This window comes from Sciurus vulgaris (genome assembly GCF_902686455.1).
Source record: "Sciurus vulgaris genome assembly, chromosome: 10".
Taxonomy (NCBI): Eukaryota; Metazoa; Chordata; class Mammalia; order Rodentia; family Sciuridae; genus Sciurus; species Sciurus vulgaris.
Window position 1 is genome coordinate 64,210,694 of NC_136470.1, and position 18,981 is coordinate 64,229,674.

The following is an 18,981-nucleotide window of genomic DNA, read 5'->3' on the forward strand; positions in this document are numbered from 1 at the left end:
TACTGCTTTTTTTTTTTTTTGTGGTGCTGGGGATTGAACTCAGGGCCTTGTGCTTGTAAGGCAAGTTTTTCCAAGTTGAGCTATCTCCCCAGGCCTCAATATTGCTTTAATCACTATGAAATATTCTTTTGAGTAGTATGTATGGGAGTTTGATATCATTCTAGTTAAATATTTCTACATTTTCTAGGTTTTAATAATTGAAATGTTTGATTATCTGTAGTCAACTATACATACTTATGTTTAATTGTATATAGTGCATACATATGTAATTCCAGTTTGGAGTTTTAATAGTGTACTAGAATGTGATGATCATTGTAATCACATTTAAAAACCATTTTGTGCCCTAAATAAAACACACACACATACACCCCTTGAAACTACCTTTCCTTAATTTCTTCTCTTTGGTGTATATTTTTGTTTTTCTAGAAAATTTTCCTGAGAAAGATCTTCAAGGAAGACTTTATATCAATCGTGTTTTTCATATCAGTGCTGAGAGGATGTTTGAATTGCTCTTCACTAGTTCATGCTTTATGCAGAGATTTGCCAGTTCTAGAAATATAATAGGTTAGTCCTTGTGTTCCTACTTAATAGTAAATTTGGGAAGATTTTATTATCCTTAGAAAATTGAGCCTGTATAAACTGATTGATGATGTCAGGGGAAAATATTAGATATGCTTTGATTCTATTTTGGTGATATATAAACTGATTTTTAAACATTGGGTTAAATTCACACATGAATGGTTTGTTTAATTAGATGCTACTTAAAATAAGTTCAAACCCTTTAAAAATTAAAACTATATTTATTCATTAATATATCTATTCAGTTGGGATGAATGCAATTCAAGAGGATCCACTGTGGAACAACTGGATTTTGGTGAAGTATAAACTAGAACAACCACTTTGTCAAGTGGTTTGTTTGGTAATGTCTATTAAAGCAATGACTTCTCAGACTCAGAAGTTCCACTCCTAGGAGTGCACCCCTGAGAAATGGGCACATGAGTTCTCTGAATGACATCTGTTACAGTGTTCACAGTAGCTTTATTTATAATGACCCCAAACTCACAACATTCCAAATATCCATCTGTAATAAAACAGATAAATTCTGGAGACTTCTACAGAATAATAGTATATACTAATGAAAATAATGGCAAACTACTGCTACTTATAATAGTATAAAGAAATCTCAGAAACAATGTTAAGCAAAGAAGTCAGGTACAAAAGAACATATGCTATATAATTTCTTTATATAAAATTTAAAAACAGGCAAAATATACATAAAGTCAGCATAGTGGTTTCAGTTGTGGAGTCAGTGGATAAAGATTGGGAAGGAGCTTTTGGGATATGGGTAAAACTTTTATATCTTAGTCTGAGTGGGACACATGTATTTTTCCTTTGTGAAAAATCATGGACTTATATACTTGAGATTATAGTTTGTAGTATATTTTAGTGAAAAAAATTCAAAGTTTTTTAGGAAATTGGAAGGATTTCAATAATCATGTGACATGGTAAATACCTCAAATATCTTATAGTTTAAAAAATGAATTTAACCTAAACATTTCCAGATACTTTACTAAATTTGGGAGCAAGTGGTTTAGTTTGCTATATAAATTAGAACACAGCAGCAGCAGAGATTCACATAAGGTAAGCAATTTGACATCATCCATGAAAAACTTATTCTATAATCAATTTAAATAAAATTTGTAATTTATGGATTTTATTTACCATTAGATATTATACCTTTATTTGAAATGTTCATGTAAACATAATTATATACTCATAGATGATCTTGGTATGGTTTCTACATACAAAAAATCAACTTTTTCTTATTCACAGTAGAATAGCAAAGCGATTTCTAATGAATAGATGTTGAGTCTTGTGATTATATTAAGTTTCATGGTTTTAAAAAATCACTTTTTTCTGTTCTTCCAGTTTTATTAGAGAGATATAAATCTTCCTCTCCACTCAATACCTTATATTTAGCTTATCTTCAGAATTTATTTTATATTTTATTGTTATTCATTTCTACTTGGAGAAGTAGAAGACTTTGATTTATGCTTTCTCTTAATTTTCTAAGTGATGCCTACTGATATTGCAGTGTCATTTTTTTAAGGCTGAAAAGGCCCAGAAGGGACTAGCATGTTATTCCATGCTTGACACTAAATGAAGTTTAGTTTTTGAAACTTGATTACATTTGTTGTCTGATATACCTGGCTTCAATATGGATGACTGTATCTGCTATCTGGTGTTATAAATGGCTTTAGGAAACAAAGCTTTCTGCATAATCACAATCTGAGCAGTTACAGGCACAATAGAGGGTAGACCTAGAATCTGCTCATGACTGCAAACCATACTGCTGTCCTTGGAAACTTTTACCTGGTAATCAAGTTGTATTTCTTAAAGAGTTTCGAAGGCTTCTTTTAAAAATGTAAAAATTAATACTTTTTTTATAATCAACTATTTGTGGAGTAATTCTAATTCTAGCATTAAAATGGCCACTACTGGGTATATTTTTAAAAATCAGGGAGTTTTTAAGTGGATGTTCTATTTACTCCTCATTTATAGTTGTATGACACTACTTGTAATTAAAAACTCAGCTTTAAATATTTTACCCCAAATTTTCATTTTGAAAATGTAAAAGAAGTTGCATGTGTGACATCCATATACCCTCTACCTCAATTTATCATTTTTAAAATTATGATAAATACATAAAACCCATTTATAGGTATACAGTTCACAGGCATTTAGTACATTCATATTGTTGCAGAATCATTATTACCCTCCATTTTCAGAATCTCATCATCCCATACAAGCTCTGAACCTATTAAATAACAACTTCCCATTTTCCCCTTCCCTCAGCTACTGGTGACCTCCATTATATTTTCTGTCTCTATGAATTTAACTACTCTAGGTACCTTGTATAAGTGGAATCATACAATATTTGTCCTTTAATGTTGCACTTATTACACTTGGCATGTCTTCAAGGTTTATCCATACATGTTGTAGCATGTGTCAGAATTCTATAACTTTTTAAGGCAGAATAATATTCCATTGTACACATATGCAGTAGTACATTCTGTTTATTCATCCATTTGGTAGACATTTGGGTCATTTATACCTTTTGGCTACTATGCAGAATGCTGCTGTGAACACTGATGCACGAATACCTATTTAAATCCCTGCCTTTGGTTCTTTTGGGTATACACCTACAAATGTAATTGCTGCATCATAGGATAACTCTGTGTAATTTTTTGAGAAAGAACCACACTGTTTTCCATAATGATTGCACCATTTTCCATTCCCACCAGCAGTGGACAGAGGTTCTGGTTTCTCCACATCCTCACCAACACTTGTTATTTTCTATTTTTTAAAATAATAACCATGCTAATAGGTGTTAAGTTTCACCAATTTAAATATTTAAATTAAAATTTAAATTAAAAATTTTTATAATTTCCTGCTTTTTTCAACTCATTGTATCAAATGACTCGTGTCCTTTTGTGCACTGTTGCTATTTTTCTTACAATTTCATTCCAGAATTTTTTTATATTATCATGAATTTTATTTAGATATTGGAGAACTTATTATTCCAATATGATGTTAATTATGTGATGTCTGGCAAATGGTATTCAGTATACCTTGTTGGTAACATTGGTAAAAATGCAAATGTAACATACATGGGAAAGTAGAAACTTTTCTTTTATCCTTTTTTGGGGTGGTATTGGGGATTGAACCACTGAGCCACACATCTCTAGCCCTTTTTGTATTTTACTTAGAGACGGGGTCTCACTGAGTTGCCTAGCACCTTACTGTTGCTGAGGCTGGCTTTGAGCTAGAGAGCCTCCTGCATCAACCTCCTGAGCCGCCGGGATTATAGGCATATGCCATAGCACCTGGCTCTTTTATATTTGTTTATCGTTTTATTGAACAGTGTGCAGTTTAAATGACAGAATTCAATGATATCCTTCAATTCTCATTCTGATATGCAATTGATTATTTTTATCATTTTCCTGAAACAGACTGACATGACGAAAGTAATCTTTTGAAAAAAAATTATAGAATTAGTTGTATGTACACCCAAATAAATCATTTTTACAATAAATTCTGGATAATAGATTCCATGGTTCATTATATTGCCTTTTTAATTTAGTTATAAGATTTTGACAGATACTCAAAAAGCAACTTCAAGGTCTGTCATTAAATCCTTAGGCCTAACTGTATAAAAGAAGTTAAGTAAAATCGGTTATATTGCAAAACTTTTTTCATTTCTTTGATGATGGATAATAGGTTAGATAAAGGCTCCTAAACTTTAGAATGCTGAATAGCAGCCAAATACTGGTAATTGCCCAAGTCCATTTGTCCTAGTGCTATCAGGTTTTTAGTCAGGTCTTTAAAAGAGTCCATGTTTTTATCATACTTAACTAATTTTAACCTTCATTGTATTGGGCCTGTGTTCTAGAACTGTTTCTCTTCAAAGTGTATTTTCACTTACTGTGCTGTTCCTCAGAAAATTAAAACAGAACACTGACCAAGATCTTTAAAAATATAGAGAGATGATCCTATAGCCTTGTTAATATAGACAAGTTTATACAGAATATAATAATTTACATTCTATACCTTATCTTGATTGAAGATTTTATAGACAAGCTGCTAACATTCATGAGTTCTCATAATATTGACATGATTTCTCTGCAAGTGGTTATCAAGGTCATATTGTTGCATAATAACAAATGTCTTTCAAAGTTTTGTCCTCAATGATGTTATGTTGAAGTGTTGTTTTGTTGCTGCTTGATAAGGTTGTTGCCATTACTTTTGTCCATAGGAACTTTAAAGACAAGCTTACAGCTAAACCAACTTTTAATTTTATCTTCTAAAAATAGAAAAACTATATTAAAAGGAAAGAGTTTAGGAATAAGTAGATCAGAGATATGTGTATGTACATATAAGACTATCTAATGTTTACTCTCTCTCTCCTTCCTTCCTTCCTTTTTTTTTTCTGGTATGGGGGTTAAATACAGGTTATTCTACCACTGAACACCGTCCCTGGTCCTTTTTATTTTGAGACAGGGTGCTACTAAATTGACCGAGCTGGTCTTTGAACTTGAGAACTTCCAGCCTAACCTCCTGAGTGGCTGAGATGATATCTGTGCTCCACCATGCCTAGCTAATCTCTTTTCTTCAGTGTTGAACATACATAGTTATAAGGGGCTTAGGATTGACCCAAAAATAAAATTTAGGGCTGGGGGTTATAGCTCAGTAGTAGTTACTTATTTAACATGTGTGAGGCCCTAAGTTTGGTCCCCAACACTGCAGGAAAAAAAATGCAAAATAAAACATTAAAAAAAATGCTAAAATGATACTTTTGATTCTATTTAAAGTCATGTACTTCAAATTTCTAGAACTAACCTGTTTTATGTTTCCTGTGACTAGACGTGGTGTCTACTCCTTGGACTGTAGAATCTGGAGGTGATCAGCTGAGAACGATGACTTACACTATAGTTCTTAATAATCCACTTACTGGAAAGTGCACTGCTGCCACTGAAAGCAGGTATGCCTATTCTGTCGGTTATTCTGAAAGAATCATGTGTGATGGAGAGAGAACTTATCTGCCATAGTCACCAATTTACAAGGCAGTTTCAACAGAAAAATGGCAAAAAAAAAAAAAAAAAAGGGAAGACCGAATTGTTCTAGGTTAAAGGAAACTTACCAGGCATATAAACCATGTTACTCTAATTCTAATTAAATAAACCACCTGTTAAAAAGGAATTAATTTGTTATGTATAATAATGGCATTATAGCTTTGTTTTTAAGAACACACTATTTTTAAAAGAAATATACTGAATATGTGTAAAGACACAAACTGAGATATTTATGGAATGAATTACATTAATGCCTAGGATTTCTTTGAAACTAGATAGTGGTGGTGGAAGGAGGGAATGTGGGGGTGGGGTACAGATGAAGCAATACTGGGCAGTAGTTAATATTATTAAAGTTGGTTGATGAGCTCATGAGGACTCATTATACTTCATTTCCACTAATGTATTTATGTACAATTTTTCATAATAAATGTTTTTAAAAAGAATACTTCTACAATTAAACTTACAGAATCATGTCAGAAGTTAGTACAAATAACTAGATGGCTGCTGTGACACATGGATAAGAAACTGGATTTTCAAACTAAATATAAGCTATTTAATGTGCCTCCTTCATAAGCAATGTGGCACTATCTTGAAGTGGGCGTTGGCAGCTTGTGTTTAAGTGTAATGTACCTGTTCTGCAAATACATATTAGAATCTGTGCTCTTGCAGTTTTGTTCATCAAAAAGAGATATAATTCCTTACCTTTTAAAATTTTTAAATATTATGAAACATTTAAGAAAGTTTGTATTTTTGTATAGGGGAATCTTTAATAACCTTGAAAACCTCATTTCCTCCCTTAGAGGATAGGTAGAAAAGGTATGGTTAAAATGAGGAAGGTTTATCTGACAGCCACTTTAAATCTGGTTTAACAAATGCAATATTTCTTTGGTTGCCTGACTCCTTTGCTATTTGGGTGAAGAAGGGTGGCTGGTTAAACTGATTGAATTTGGGGGTGGGGCTCTTGTATTATTCACTTGATTTTTGAAGTCTCCCCCAATGGGAAGATTTTAAACTCCTTGTAAACTAACAAACATTTAAGATTATATGGTTCCTTCCTCCTCCTCTCATGTCTATAATAAAAAATTAATTGTACAATGAAATGACAGAGGGACATTAAATCTATTTCTGCAGGTCCTTTCTCACTTCACAGATGTCACAGCCAACATGGAGGCTCTTCTAACTTGGTATATAGATTTCTCATGTCTTTTGTAACTTCTGGGAAGGAATTCTAGTATATGTGTTCTAAATTGCCAAGAAACTTAAAAATTGTTAAAATATACATGCCAACATTTTAAAAATCTTATTTTGGCAGACATTGTATAAAGAAAGTCGAGAAGCACAATTTTATTTAGTAGATTCAGAAGTACTGACACATGATGTCCCCTACCATGATTACTTCTATACACTGAACAGATACTGTATCATCCGATCTTCAAAACAGAAATGCAGGCTAAGGTGAGCTATTGTAAATGAGTATATTAGGTAGAGTAGGCTAATTGTGCTCTGGTAACATTTTAACCCTGGACTCTTAGGTTTACACAACAAAGCTTTATTTTTTTGCTTAAATTACATGTCCACAGACATCAAAAGAGGGGTGGGGATCCTTACCCAAGACTCCAGTTGATTAAGGCTTTAACATCCTAGAGCCACACAATCCATAAGTGCCATTTCAGTTGTCATAGGAAGAGAAAGCGACAGAATTGAGCTCACATATAGTATTGAGCTCACAGTCCATTGCCCTGAACTCATTCCATGACCCCATTTAAGGGCAAGGGGGCTGGTAGTTCTGGGGGAGCAGATGGTGAGCAGTAACTGACGGCTGCAGTGGGAAGTGAGGAATGTTGGTGCATTGAGGTGTGATGAGCTATCATATGCCTGGCCTAGTCCTAGTTAATGTGGTTACTTTTAACAAATATGTGACCACTAGAAATTTTTATTCAAGGCATTTAGAAAATTTACTTTTATTTGGAGCCATGATTGCTATATAAGTAAGAAAAATTCAGAACTAGAGAAAGGAAAGAAATAAAATGGCAAGTATTTAAAAGGAGAATTTGATGAAATTATTAACAACTCAGTAGTTTTTTAAAGGCATTATTAGTAAACAGATTTTCTTTTAAAATCTTAATGACTTTTAGCTTTCCACTGAATATAATCTTACATTTAATTATGATATTAATATAACTATACTATGACCTTAAATAAATATTCTTTCCTTCTTACCCTATTAGAGTTTCCACAGATTTGAAATACAGAAAACAGCCAATGGGGGCCTAGTCAAATCTTAATTGAGAAAAATTCCTGGAGTTCATTGGAGCAGTATTTTAAACAGCTTGGTTTGTAAAATTTTTGATGCATCTATTTCTGTAAAGATAGCACTTATTAATAAGATAAATTGATTTTTCATTTGGATTCATAGCAGAAGACAGTAAATGATGCTGGGAATGACTCACTGAAGTGGTTCAAAATCCCCTACTTGCTCTAACCCTATGGGATTTCAAAACATTCCACTTTTAACATTCTATCAAACACTTATATAATGTTATTAAATGTCAGACATATAATACGTTTTATGTACTTGTGAATATTAACTCATTTCATACTCATACAGCCCTGCAAAGTAGATGATTATGTTCATCTTAAGTGGAAACTTAAGTGAAGAGGAAATTGAAATATGGTATGGTTAAGTGACTTATTCAAGATTACACAATGAATAGTTGTCACACCCCCTGCCTCTGCCAAGGAGCTGAGGAAGCTGAATACGGAGAAGGATTATGTGACCAGGTCACAGATATACCCTGTGCTCTCTAAGATCTGGAAAGGTTCTCAAACCCACAACTTCCTTCTTTGTGGAAGGTTTCCTGGATTTGTGTAGTCCCACTTAGCATAGTGTTATATATGTGTATGGATTTGGGTACTGAGGACTGACTGGGGGAAGTGTTACAGCTATTCTTTTGGGGTATTTTTAAATATATATATATATATATATATATATATATATATATGTGTGAACGTAATTTTAGTTGAGGAAAAGCTGGAGGTCATTCATCTCAAGGTAATTTAAAGCTTTATCATTTAGTTTTGTCGATCATTTTCCTGGCCTTCTTCCCTTTGGCTATTTCATTAGTAAACTTCTCATCACAAGCAGAGACAATGAAACTCAAAAATTATTTTGGTTGCTGAATAATGAGCTAATTAAAAAAAAAAACTGGTGAAGGAAAAGATTGAAAGAAACAACAAAATGAGGATTCAGGTTTAGATTTTCTTTACTTATGCTTCCTTTCTTGCAAACCCTCACTGAAAATTAGAACTATTATATGCTACCTTCCTTTGAGGTTGACAAGCACCTTAGCCCCTTTTGGAGATCTTTCTAATGATCCAGTGTAAGTGGGTGGCCCATTGTTTCCATAACTGAAACCATTACATTAATATTTAATGTAGCACATGGCAAATTGGCACTGATGATCCCATCATTTATTAATACGCATTCTTCCTAGAAAAATGAAACCTCATTATGGGGTCATCATACTCTCTGAAGCTTTTCATTAAAAATAAAATCTAAATCAAGGCCATAAGAATCTAAAAAAAAAAAAAAGTAATCAAATCTTAAAAAACAACCCTTGTATCATCTTATAGTTGAGAAGTTTTCCACATATTTAAAGATTTTTTTTTTCCTTCTTAGAATCGGATTTGTTAATGGAAGAATCTGTGTTAAATCAGTCCATTGAAGACCCTGGAAAACTTAGCGGCCTACGAAGGAGAAGGCGAACATTCAACCGAACAGCAGAAACAATTACTAAGCTTTCTTCTCAGCATTCTTCTGGAGATATGGGCTTAGAGACCAAAGGGAATATTACAGGTAGCTGTCACTGGTGAACAGATGAAGAATTTTAGCTCAGTTATAGGAAGCAGAAGGTCCTCCTTGTTTGTATGTCTGGAGTCTGCCTTTCTTCCCTATTTTTTCGATAATGTTTATCACACTCTGACTTCCTTCAAGATAACAAATATGAAAGCATAAAGGAGCAGTTGTAAAATGGCAGGCATATGGCCAATAGTATTCTAATACTATTTTACTCTATTTGATTAGGTCACTAGTTCTTTCCCTGTACTATTATAGATTCTAAAAATTGGACATTTTTATATAAAAACTCAGATCTGACAACCCTTCACAGCTATAGTTGATTAGAGCTTCCTCCTTGCTGCCCCTTTAGATGGCATGTGCTTAGATGCTGGCTAGTTCCGCCACAGTTGCTTCTCCTGGCTTCTGGACCACTTCACTCATTTGATTTCTGTCTTTGAGAGTACTGCTCTTAAGTATTGTCAGGGCCAGTCCAAGAAAGGTTTAAAGATGGAATTTGACTTTTATTATCCCCACTCTCAATTTTGAAGACATCTTGCTTCTTCTGCCTTCTTAGCACTATAATACTGTCATGCCTTCTCATTCTGCTACATTATCAAATCCTCTTTAGGCTTGTATCTTAGTGTGAATGTTTATCCACTATTTAAGATTAATGGATCTTTAATTTTGGAATTTAAAAGTGTAGGCAACAGTGAATAGAATGATTTTTTTTAAAGAAAGGAAGCTCTGTACATAAATCCAGCTCACATATTATTTATATAGTACTTAGCTATATATCACACATGCTGTGATGAATTGCTTAATTTTAGAATAAATTAATTTGTAATATACCTCAAATTTGAAGGATTGCTGTAGGTTTTTCTTTGTAGACTTTTTTCACATTACATAGGATATAAGAAATCAAAAAAGAGGCACAGGGAAATTACCCTAAATCACTTCATCTTATAAATAATTTTTAAATTTTTTTCAGTTTTCAAATGAACATTAAATTTTTATCAGTTGTTATCACAATTCTCACTCTAATGCAGCCTTGTCTTGTGATCCTCAGGAAAGAAAATGGACAGTTGTAACACTGCTCTTATTGTGGTGATGAGTATTTTGTAAGTATTTGTTGTCAATACTTATTTTATTTGTGTCTTCATTTACTTATAACTAGTTTCCCAAAGAATTTGAATGCATTTGTATATTATCGGGTTGAAATTACTACTATTCAACCAACAAAATCAGCAATTTTATAGGTTGCAGTCTGATAGATTTTGATGTATGGTTTTCAGAATAGTTAAATTTGAAGGAATACAGGTATGCATTTCACATTTAAAAAATTTTTTTATCCAATCTGATCCATTTCTACTATCATAGGTTTTTATGGAAAGTTCTATGAATTTAAAAGGAATACTTATGTATACTTGTTAAAGTCCCAATAATATTATTTTACTCTATTTGATTAGTCAGTAGTTCTTACCCTGTATTGTGCATACAAATCACTTGGGGAGTTTGCTAAAGTGTGGATTTCTTGGCTCCAGTCCCAGAGATTGATTGGGTAGATCTTTACTAGGGATCAGGAATCAGTATTTTAAAGCACATACCCCAGGTTATTCTGATGCAAGTAATCTGGGCATCACATGGTGAGAAATATTCGGGTCTGAATCTCAGGGTACACTCTAGGAATCTACTTAGCCATATTTATATTTCGAAAGAATTAATACCTACATGGCTCTATATGAATCATGAGATAATCCTTTAAATTAACTGAATTGGTTCTGACTCAGTGATACACTCTGGGTGATAAGTTTTTGGAATGAAGCTTTTATATTAACTTTTTCTCATTTTAGATTTCAAAACAGTAAATATTTGTTATTCCTTTGAGTTTTATAAAAGGTTTTCATATTTTGCTTAAATTGATTTTCTGACAATGAATGGCAAATATCAGTGTTCTTTTGCATTACTTTGCAGAAAATTAATAGTTAAATATTAAAATATATATAATTTCAATGCCATTATAATTTCATAGATTTTATTTTCTTGCTACCTTTAAATTTTTTTCTTAACTCCTTTTCTTGAAAAAGGTAAAGGTGAATTATTTTTTATTTTTGTGGTGCTGGAGATCTACCCCTGAACTACACCACAAACCTCCATTATATATTTTTAATGTCAAGTCATTGCTCTAACAGAAAAAAAAATAGATATTATGCCACCTATATATTTGCATATATGTGTAATATATATTCATTCACTTGAAAGACTACTATAAAGACCATTATTTTATATTTGACATCATTGATGTATATTAAGAATTGGATACTTCCTTTGGTTCTGCTGGGAATGAGAGATACTTCATGATCCACCTAAGATTGGTTCTGCTGGGAATGAGAGATACTTCATGATTCACCTAAGATCAGCTGCATATTGATCTTCATTTCCTTTTTGAAATGCATCATTATGGGTATATAATTGCTTAAGCCCAAAGTACCCAAAAATAGATCCTGAAAGCTTACCTGGTAGATTTTTAAGTTTGTGGGCACACATCAATACTGACTGGGATTCCTAGCAGAGAGGAGAGATGTCAGAGACAACCCCAACCCAAGATTTTTATTGTTACCTTCCATCTTTTTTTTTTTTTTTATGTTCACTCATTATTTAAAAGGAATTATTTCACACAATAAAATAGGATTTATTTTCATGATGAGTAAATAGTCTTAGAAATATACATTTTTGAGGCTTTTAAATATATATTTTGTATTAGCAATACTTGAGGTATAAGTATGGATTAACCAGGTATCATTTGTTCTGTTTAGTTTGCTTTTGCTAGTTTTGTTGAATGTGACACTGTTTCTGAAGCTGTCAAAGGTAGAATATGCTGCTCAGTCCTTTTACCGTCTCCACCTCCGGGAAGAGAAATCTTTAAAGTAAGTCTCATCCCCATCCCCAGCCTCCTGTTTTCACCCTATTACTTCAGCAATTCTTAGTTGTAGAAAGTCTAATTCCAGTCTTAAAAATTCTTGGCTCCTCAATACCCTGTAGTCATAATTGGCTTTTTGTTTGTTTGTTTGTTTGTTTACTTTTGTGTTTTGTTTGCAATGTATGGGGCACTGACAGTTTCTGGATATGAAAGATCAGAAGCTATTCTCTTGATTTGGGATGTTATTTTTCTTTCAGTCTAGCTTCTGATATTTTCTCGAGAACTGAAAACATTAAAAAGAACAAAGATCAGGCTCATCATTTAAAAGGAGTGCTCCGAGATTCCATAGTGATGCTTGAACAGGTAGGCAGATCTCTATACCAAAGTGCTTAATACCTTTTCAGTTTTAGACATTATCTTTTGACTTTCTTTTATGGAAAACAAGTGTGAAGCAGTTGCTCTGGTTATGAGAGAATATTTCTTACAGTATAATTTGAGGAAAGTTTCTGCATTATACATATTATATATGCAGCCATTTGTGTTATTCTTGCAAAACTGGGAACACAGTATACACACTGTTGAGTATCCTACTTTAAAATTAGTAATAGATTTTGAAAATGTTTTAATATATCATGTATACATCTACTTCATTCTTTTTATTAATTTTCTAGATGAAATTTATGCTTTAAATTTTCATAGAAATGGAAGCTCCTATATACACTCTTCATTATTTTTCTTTTATCTTTGAATGATATATCTTATGAAGCATGTAAAGCACATCCTCTTCTTTTAATACCTGCATAGGGTTCAACTGTATAAATATGACATAATTATTTTACCAGTTCTTCATTAAAGTGAATACTTAGGTTATTTCAGTATTTTGTTATTAACATCTCTTGAACATGGTATGAATAATATGTGCTAATCAGTTCTATGAACCAGATTTAGGATTCCCTTTGAAAAATGAAGATTAATATTTCCATTATGAATACAACGCAATTACGTTTAAACATTTAAAAAAGAGAGTAGTAGAAGAGAATATACAGTTCTAACATTCAGACATTGTTGATATTTTATTTCCTTCTATCCTTTTCTTCTATGTGTGATATATATATATATATATATTTTTTTTTTTTTAAGAATATTCAATTACAGTTCTTGGACTTTCATGCGGGCATTAAAGGTTACAGCTTCAACTTGGTGGTTCTCAGATGTGCTGTACCTACAGTTCCTTAGTGACTTTTTCCTCCCACTCTCACCAAGGAGCAGATCGTGTTCACTTTTCCCCTTGTCCACTCCTCCCATTTTTCCCTCACTCTCAATTGATGACTGTGCTATATGGAGAAAAGAAAAATTTTCCCTCCTTTGTCTATAACCAGTCTATAAACCAATCTATCCTGACTCCCCCATACTTTTCTCTACTAATGTTAGAAACATTCCTCTACCTATGGGAAGTAAATTACAGCATGTTAGTGGGTGACTTCATCCATCACTCCTCTAGCTTCTCCATACCTGCCTTCCTTCCTCCTTTCCATCCATCCATCCTTCCTTCCTTCCCTCCCTCCCTTCCGCACTACTGAGGATTCAAACCAGGAACACTCTACTATCAAGCTATAACTCCAGCCCTTTATATTGAAACAAGGTCTTGCTAAGTTGTTGAGGCTGGCCTTGAACTTGTGGTCCTCCTGAGTAGCTGAGTACAGGTGTGTGTCACTAGCCTCAGCTAACTTCTCCATTTTCCATTCTCCCTTATCAACTAGATCTTGACCATCAGCACTTGACCCTGCTCTGTTATCTTCTATATTAACAAACCTGCTTTACCCATTTACCCTACTTACTCCTTTATATCTAGTTTCTTTCACAGTTGGGCACTTTAGCTGTTAAACTTTCTTTCATTTTTACACTTTTATTTTCATGAAAATCACTTGTTCACATAAAGAATTAACTTGTTCTACAAGGCTTATTCAGAAAAGTGGCAATCTTAGCACCCTTTCCCCATTTGTTTCCTGAAGTTAATATGTAGCTCTTTTATTCTTTTCCTTACATCCATATTTATCAACAACTATGTATTGTTAATTCTTGATTTTTTTCAGTTCTAGACATTATCTTTTGACTTTCTTTTATGTAAAACAAGGCTTTGATTTTCTTTCTTACCTCCCACTCTCCCACACACACACATTCAGATTCTTTTCATCTTCCCCGTGAAGTTATAACATAATTTTGGTTAGAACAATACTATTTACTTTGTTTTGACCAAGTTGCTATTCCAAGATAAGCCAAAGATTTAAACCATAACTACCTTCTCTGTGCTTTTTGTTATCCTTAAAATTCTTATGATAGTTGATTAGTGTATCAGTGTTATTTATAAGCATTTCATCTCCTAATTCTATTACAGATCTCTTCTCAAAATCTTTGTTTACTCAGGTATTCCACTCATGGAGCCTGACTAGCTCTAGTCAGTTCTGGTGGTCCTGTGTCTGGTGTGCACCTATCCTCCTGAGGATTCCTATTGTCTATGTCCTCTGGTTTTCATGTCCCATGTTTTCCTTTCTTGGCTTTTTTTCTCCTTTTTCTTTTTTTATGCTGAAGACTGAACCCAGGGCTAGGCAAGTGCTCTGTGACTGAGCTGCATCCCTTTTAGTGGAGCACATTCCGTAGTAGTGCCTCAGTAAAGGTTTGGCACCAGAGTGGCACATGCCTGCCTATAATCCCAACTCCTGGGGAAGTTGAGATAGGAGGATAGCAAGTTTGACACCAGCCTGGAACATTTAGAGAGACCCTATCTCAGTATTTTTAAAAAGGGTTGGGAATATAGCTCAGTGATAAGAGTACCCTGTGTTTAATCCCTACTAAAAAAGAAAAAACAAACAAACAAACAAATGAGGAAGAAAATCCCTTTACTGTACTTTTAGTAGGAATTCAGGAGGGTGCAAAGTTGAATGCATGTATTTTCTCCCCGTTTTTTCCCCTCATTGATACTGATTTGAGTAAGGTCTTCTGTGATCTTTAGGATGTAAAAATAATACCTTTTGTCAGTCTCCATCATATAATGTCAACATTTATTGGAATTGACCTCCCCTTTGTTGAAATGTAGCTAATCTTACCTTCTTTAAAACCATAAAAAATAGCTTTAATGTGACATAATTCAAATACTATAAAATTCACCCTTTTAAAGAATGTTTAGTATATTCACAAGTCTGCATAACCATTACCACCATCTAATTCCTAAGCATTTTCATCACCCCAAAAGAAATCCTTACACATTAGCAGTCATGCCCCTGGCCCCCACCAATCTATTTTCATTACTATGGGTTTGCCTATTTGGGACATTTCATATAAATGGCTTATACAATCCATAGTATTCTTTTTTTTTTTTTTAACATGGTATTTTCTGATTTTTCTTTCACTTAGAATATTGTAAAGCTACATTTTAATGGTCTCATACTCACTCTTCCTTGCCCATTCTTTTTCCTTCTCCTTTCTCTTTAGGTGTTCTCATTTACTCCCCTAACTTTAAATAATCACACTAGCTTCTGACTCTTTCCTTTGTCTGTTTGTGTTGCTATGATAAAATACCTGAGACTGGGTAGTTTATAAATAACAGAAATTTCTCACAGTTCTGGAAGCTGGGAAGTCCAGTATAAAGGAATAGGAAGGTTCATTGTCTTATGAGGGCCCATTGCTCGTAAATGGCGCCATCTAGGTGTGCTCACATTGCAGAAGGAACCAAAGGGCTCAAAAGGGACCTAGCTAGTTCCCCATCAGCCCTTTTATAGGAGCACTAATCCATTTATGAGGGCAGAGTCTTCATGACCTAATCACCCCCTAAAGACAACATGTCTTGATACTATTGCACTAGGGATTAAATTTTAACATGAATTTTGGAGGAGAAATATATTCAAGCTGCAGCACCTCCCAAACCTATATTTCTTACCCTGACTCCCTTTCCTGGGTTTTGGATTCATAGTCACTTGTTTACTTGGCATCTTTACCCATGACTTACTGGGCATCCCAAATGGATTAGGCCCAAACTCACTTCCCTTCTAGTGAACCTCATTTCAGAAAATACTATTTTCCTCCAATTACTCATGTTAAAAATGTAATAAAGTAGGGCTGAGGATGTAACTTAGTGATAACAGTGCTTACCGAGCATGCATAAGACCCTGGGTTCAATCCCTAGCACCACAAAAATAAATAAATAAAATAAGTTTATATATGTGACTCTCCATTTTAGTTAATCCCTCACTAGTCTGTAAACTCCATGAAGGTGGGGAGCCATTTTATACTGTCTTAGAACAGTGGTCAGTAAACAGTATATATCTGTTAGGGTTAGGTTTAGGGTTAGGGATAAGGAGGGTGGTAAGAATGGAGGAAGAAAGGAATGTGTAGAGGGAAAAGAGGGTGGGAGGGGAGGGGGGAAGGGAAAAAATAACAGAATGAATCAAACAACATTGCCCTATGTAAATTTATGATTTTTAATTAAAAAAACACAGTATATATCTGTGGAATGAATGAGTGAATGAATACAAGAAAGAATAAAACATAATTCTTTGTTCTAAGTTGTTTACAATTTTATTAGAGAAATCAAACATCCATGTGTATTGTTAAAGAGTAAAAAAAAAGTACAAAATTTAGCATCAAAGTGTTAAGTGGTAAAGGTAATGCTCTGGGAGTTTAAAAGCAGCATAGGGAAAACTATAGAGACAATGTGTATGGATAAGTTTGAGATATGCGAACAGGTACATGAACATAATAGTAAGAAACAACCCATCAGTGGAACTTGAATTGTAGGGAATAGTGAAGAGATCAGTGCAATTTCAGAAACCATTTAAGAAAACCACCCCTTCACATGGGATAATTTGATTAACGAACATATTGGTAAGTAGAATACACAGTAGTAGGTAAAAATGCAGTACTCCAGATGAGGAGAACTGTGTAGCAACAATATTAACAGTACATAGCCTAAAGAATTGTTTCATATTGTTTTATTTGTATGAACAAAACTATATTGAATTTAATTGTAAAATTTTGGCATAAAATAATCAGAAAAATTTTAACAATCTGATTTTGAAAATTAATTTTATTTGCAGCTAAAGAGCTCACTCATTATGCTTCAGAAAACCTTCGATCTGCTAAATAAGAACAAAACTGGCATGGCTGTCAAAAGCTAGTTATCTATGGATTGAAACCGTAGAGCTACTCGGAACAATAGAAAATATTGGGAAGAAAAGTCAAAGGATGAAGAATTTTCATTGTCATATGAACATTTTCACTTTTCATATTATTTGGATTCCTAATATGAAATTCTTTTTAATAACATGTTGATAATTATTCTCTGATGGCCTTATGAATCTATCCTTTCATTTCCTAAAAGATATTTTTAAGCTGTGAACTTTTTCAGTGAACTGTGAAATATATTCTGGAATTGAAATTCTGTGGTAAAAAAAGAAAACCAGACACTCAATTGAATGGTACAGCCCTTTGTACATTGAGGTTGAAGTATGATGCTTTAAATTTATCTGTTAGCACAGAATCAGTACGTGTCCAGTAGACTGCTTTCACAGTTAAGCTTAAAAGACTAAAAAAGAAAATATAAGAAAACTCTAAATCATTACTAATATCAAAGGATCAGTTTTCAGGCATACAGGACATTTCTAGGTTTGTGTGAAATATTACAATGTCTCCATTTATTTGGCATGCAAATTCAGTGGTCAAACCTTTTCATTCTGCATGACAGATGGTTATTTTTGAAAGGTTCTTCAGCCATATTGTATCTTTGAGTTTTTTTTTTTTTTTTTTTTTTTAAGGTAGCAGAGGTGAGATTGTCTTGCCTCTTTATGCATCAAATGGCGTAAGAGTCAATTTAGGAAAAGGAAATATATAGGATACCAATGCTCAATATAAAGAGCCATCCTCTGGGTTTTAAAAACCAGATGACATTAAAATCTGGGCATTTAGTGACAGATCAAATGCATACTTGAACTAAGCTTGGATTCAGCTTAGCAGTCTTTCATAGTGGAAGTGACCTGTCTGGTTGAAAATAATTTATGAATTATCATTCAGTAGCCACTTATGGCGTGTGTGTGTGTGTGGCTTGCTTTAGTTGGTAAGTTATAAACCAGACACAAATTTTAGCCCTTTAGTAAATACTTCTGGGGCATTTATGTCCCAATACAATTTCACTGAAGCTGTGAGATACAATTTTGGACTCTTCCATAAAAAGTTTTTAGGCATTTATATCTCAGGACAAGTGATTCATGAAAATAAGGACTTTGTGAATTTACTTGAAAGCAGACATTTTTCCAAGAAGTAGGAAAAGTTTGGGAAGTCATTTGACAAACATTTTTGTGGTTTCTTTAAAATTTGAATAACATACCTCAAAGAAGATTAACAAAGTTGCTTTATAAATTGACTATGCAGGCAGAATTCAATTCATAAAATCTGAACCTGCTATGTAAACTTAATATAAATAAAACACAAAATGTCCGAGTTGTAAATTTTCTTCATTTTCTGCTTAAAAACAAAAGCAAAACATCCAGAATGCCCGAGGTAGTGAAACGTACACATGGGCCAACACTTAAAAATTCGGTGCA

At 33.4% G+C, this 18,981-nt stretch overlaps 1 protein-coding gene across 1 annotated transcript in view; it reads left to right on the forward strand.

Moving 5' to 3' along the window:
* The window catches only part of GRAMD1C (GRAM domain containing 1C), a 106,577-nt gene extending 87,703 nt beyond the window's left edge, over positions 1–18,874 (forward strand). Inside the window, 11 exon segments of the mRNA XM_079155419.1 lie at positions 427–564; positions 5,425–5,532; positions 5,535–5,542; positions 6,946–7,088; positions 7,862–7,895; positions 7,897–7,966; positions 9,313–9,489; positions 10,538–10,589; positions 12,285–12,395; positions 12,646–12,751; positions 17,479–18,874. Of these exon segments, the coding sequence (XP_079011545.1) occupies positions 427–564; positions 5,425–5,532; positions 5,535–5,542; positions 6,946–7,088; positions 7,862–7,895; positions 7,897–7,966; positions 9,313–9,489; positions 10,538–10,589; positions 12,285–12,395; positions 12,646–12,751; positions 17,479–17,559 (1,028 nt within the window). The 3' untranslated portion in view covers positions 17,560–18,874.
* Positions 18,875–18,981: the final 107 nt, after the last annotated feature.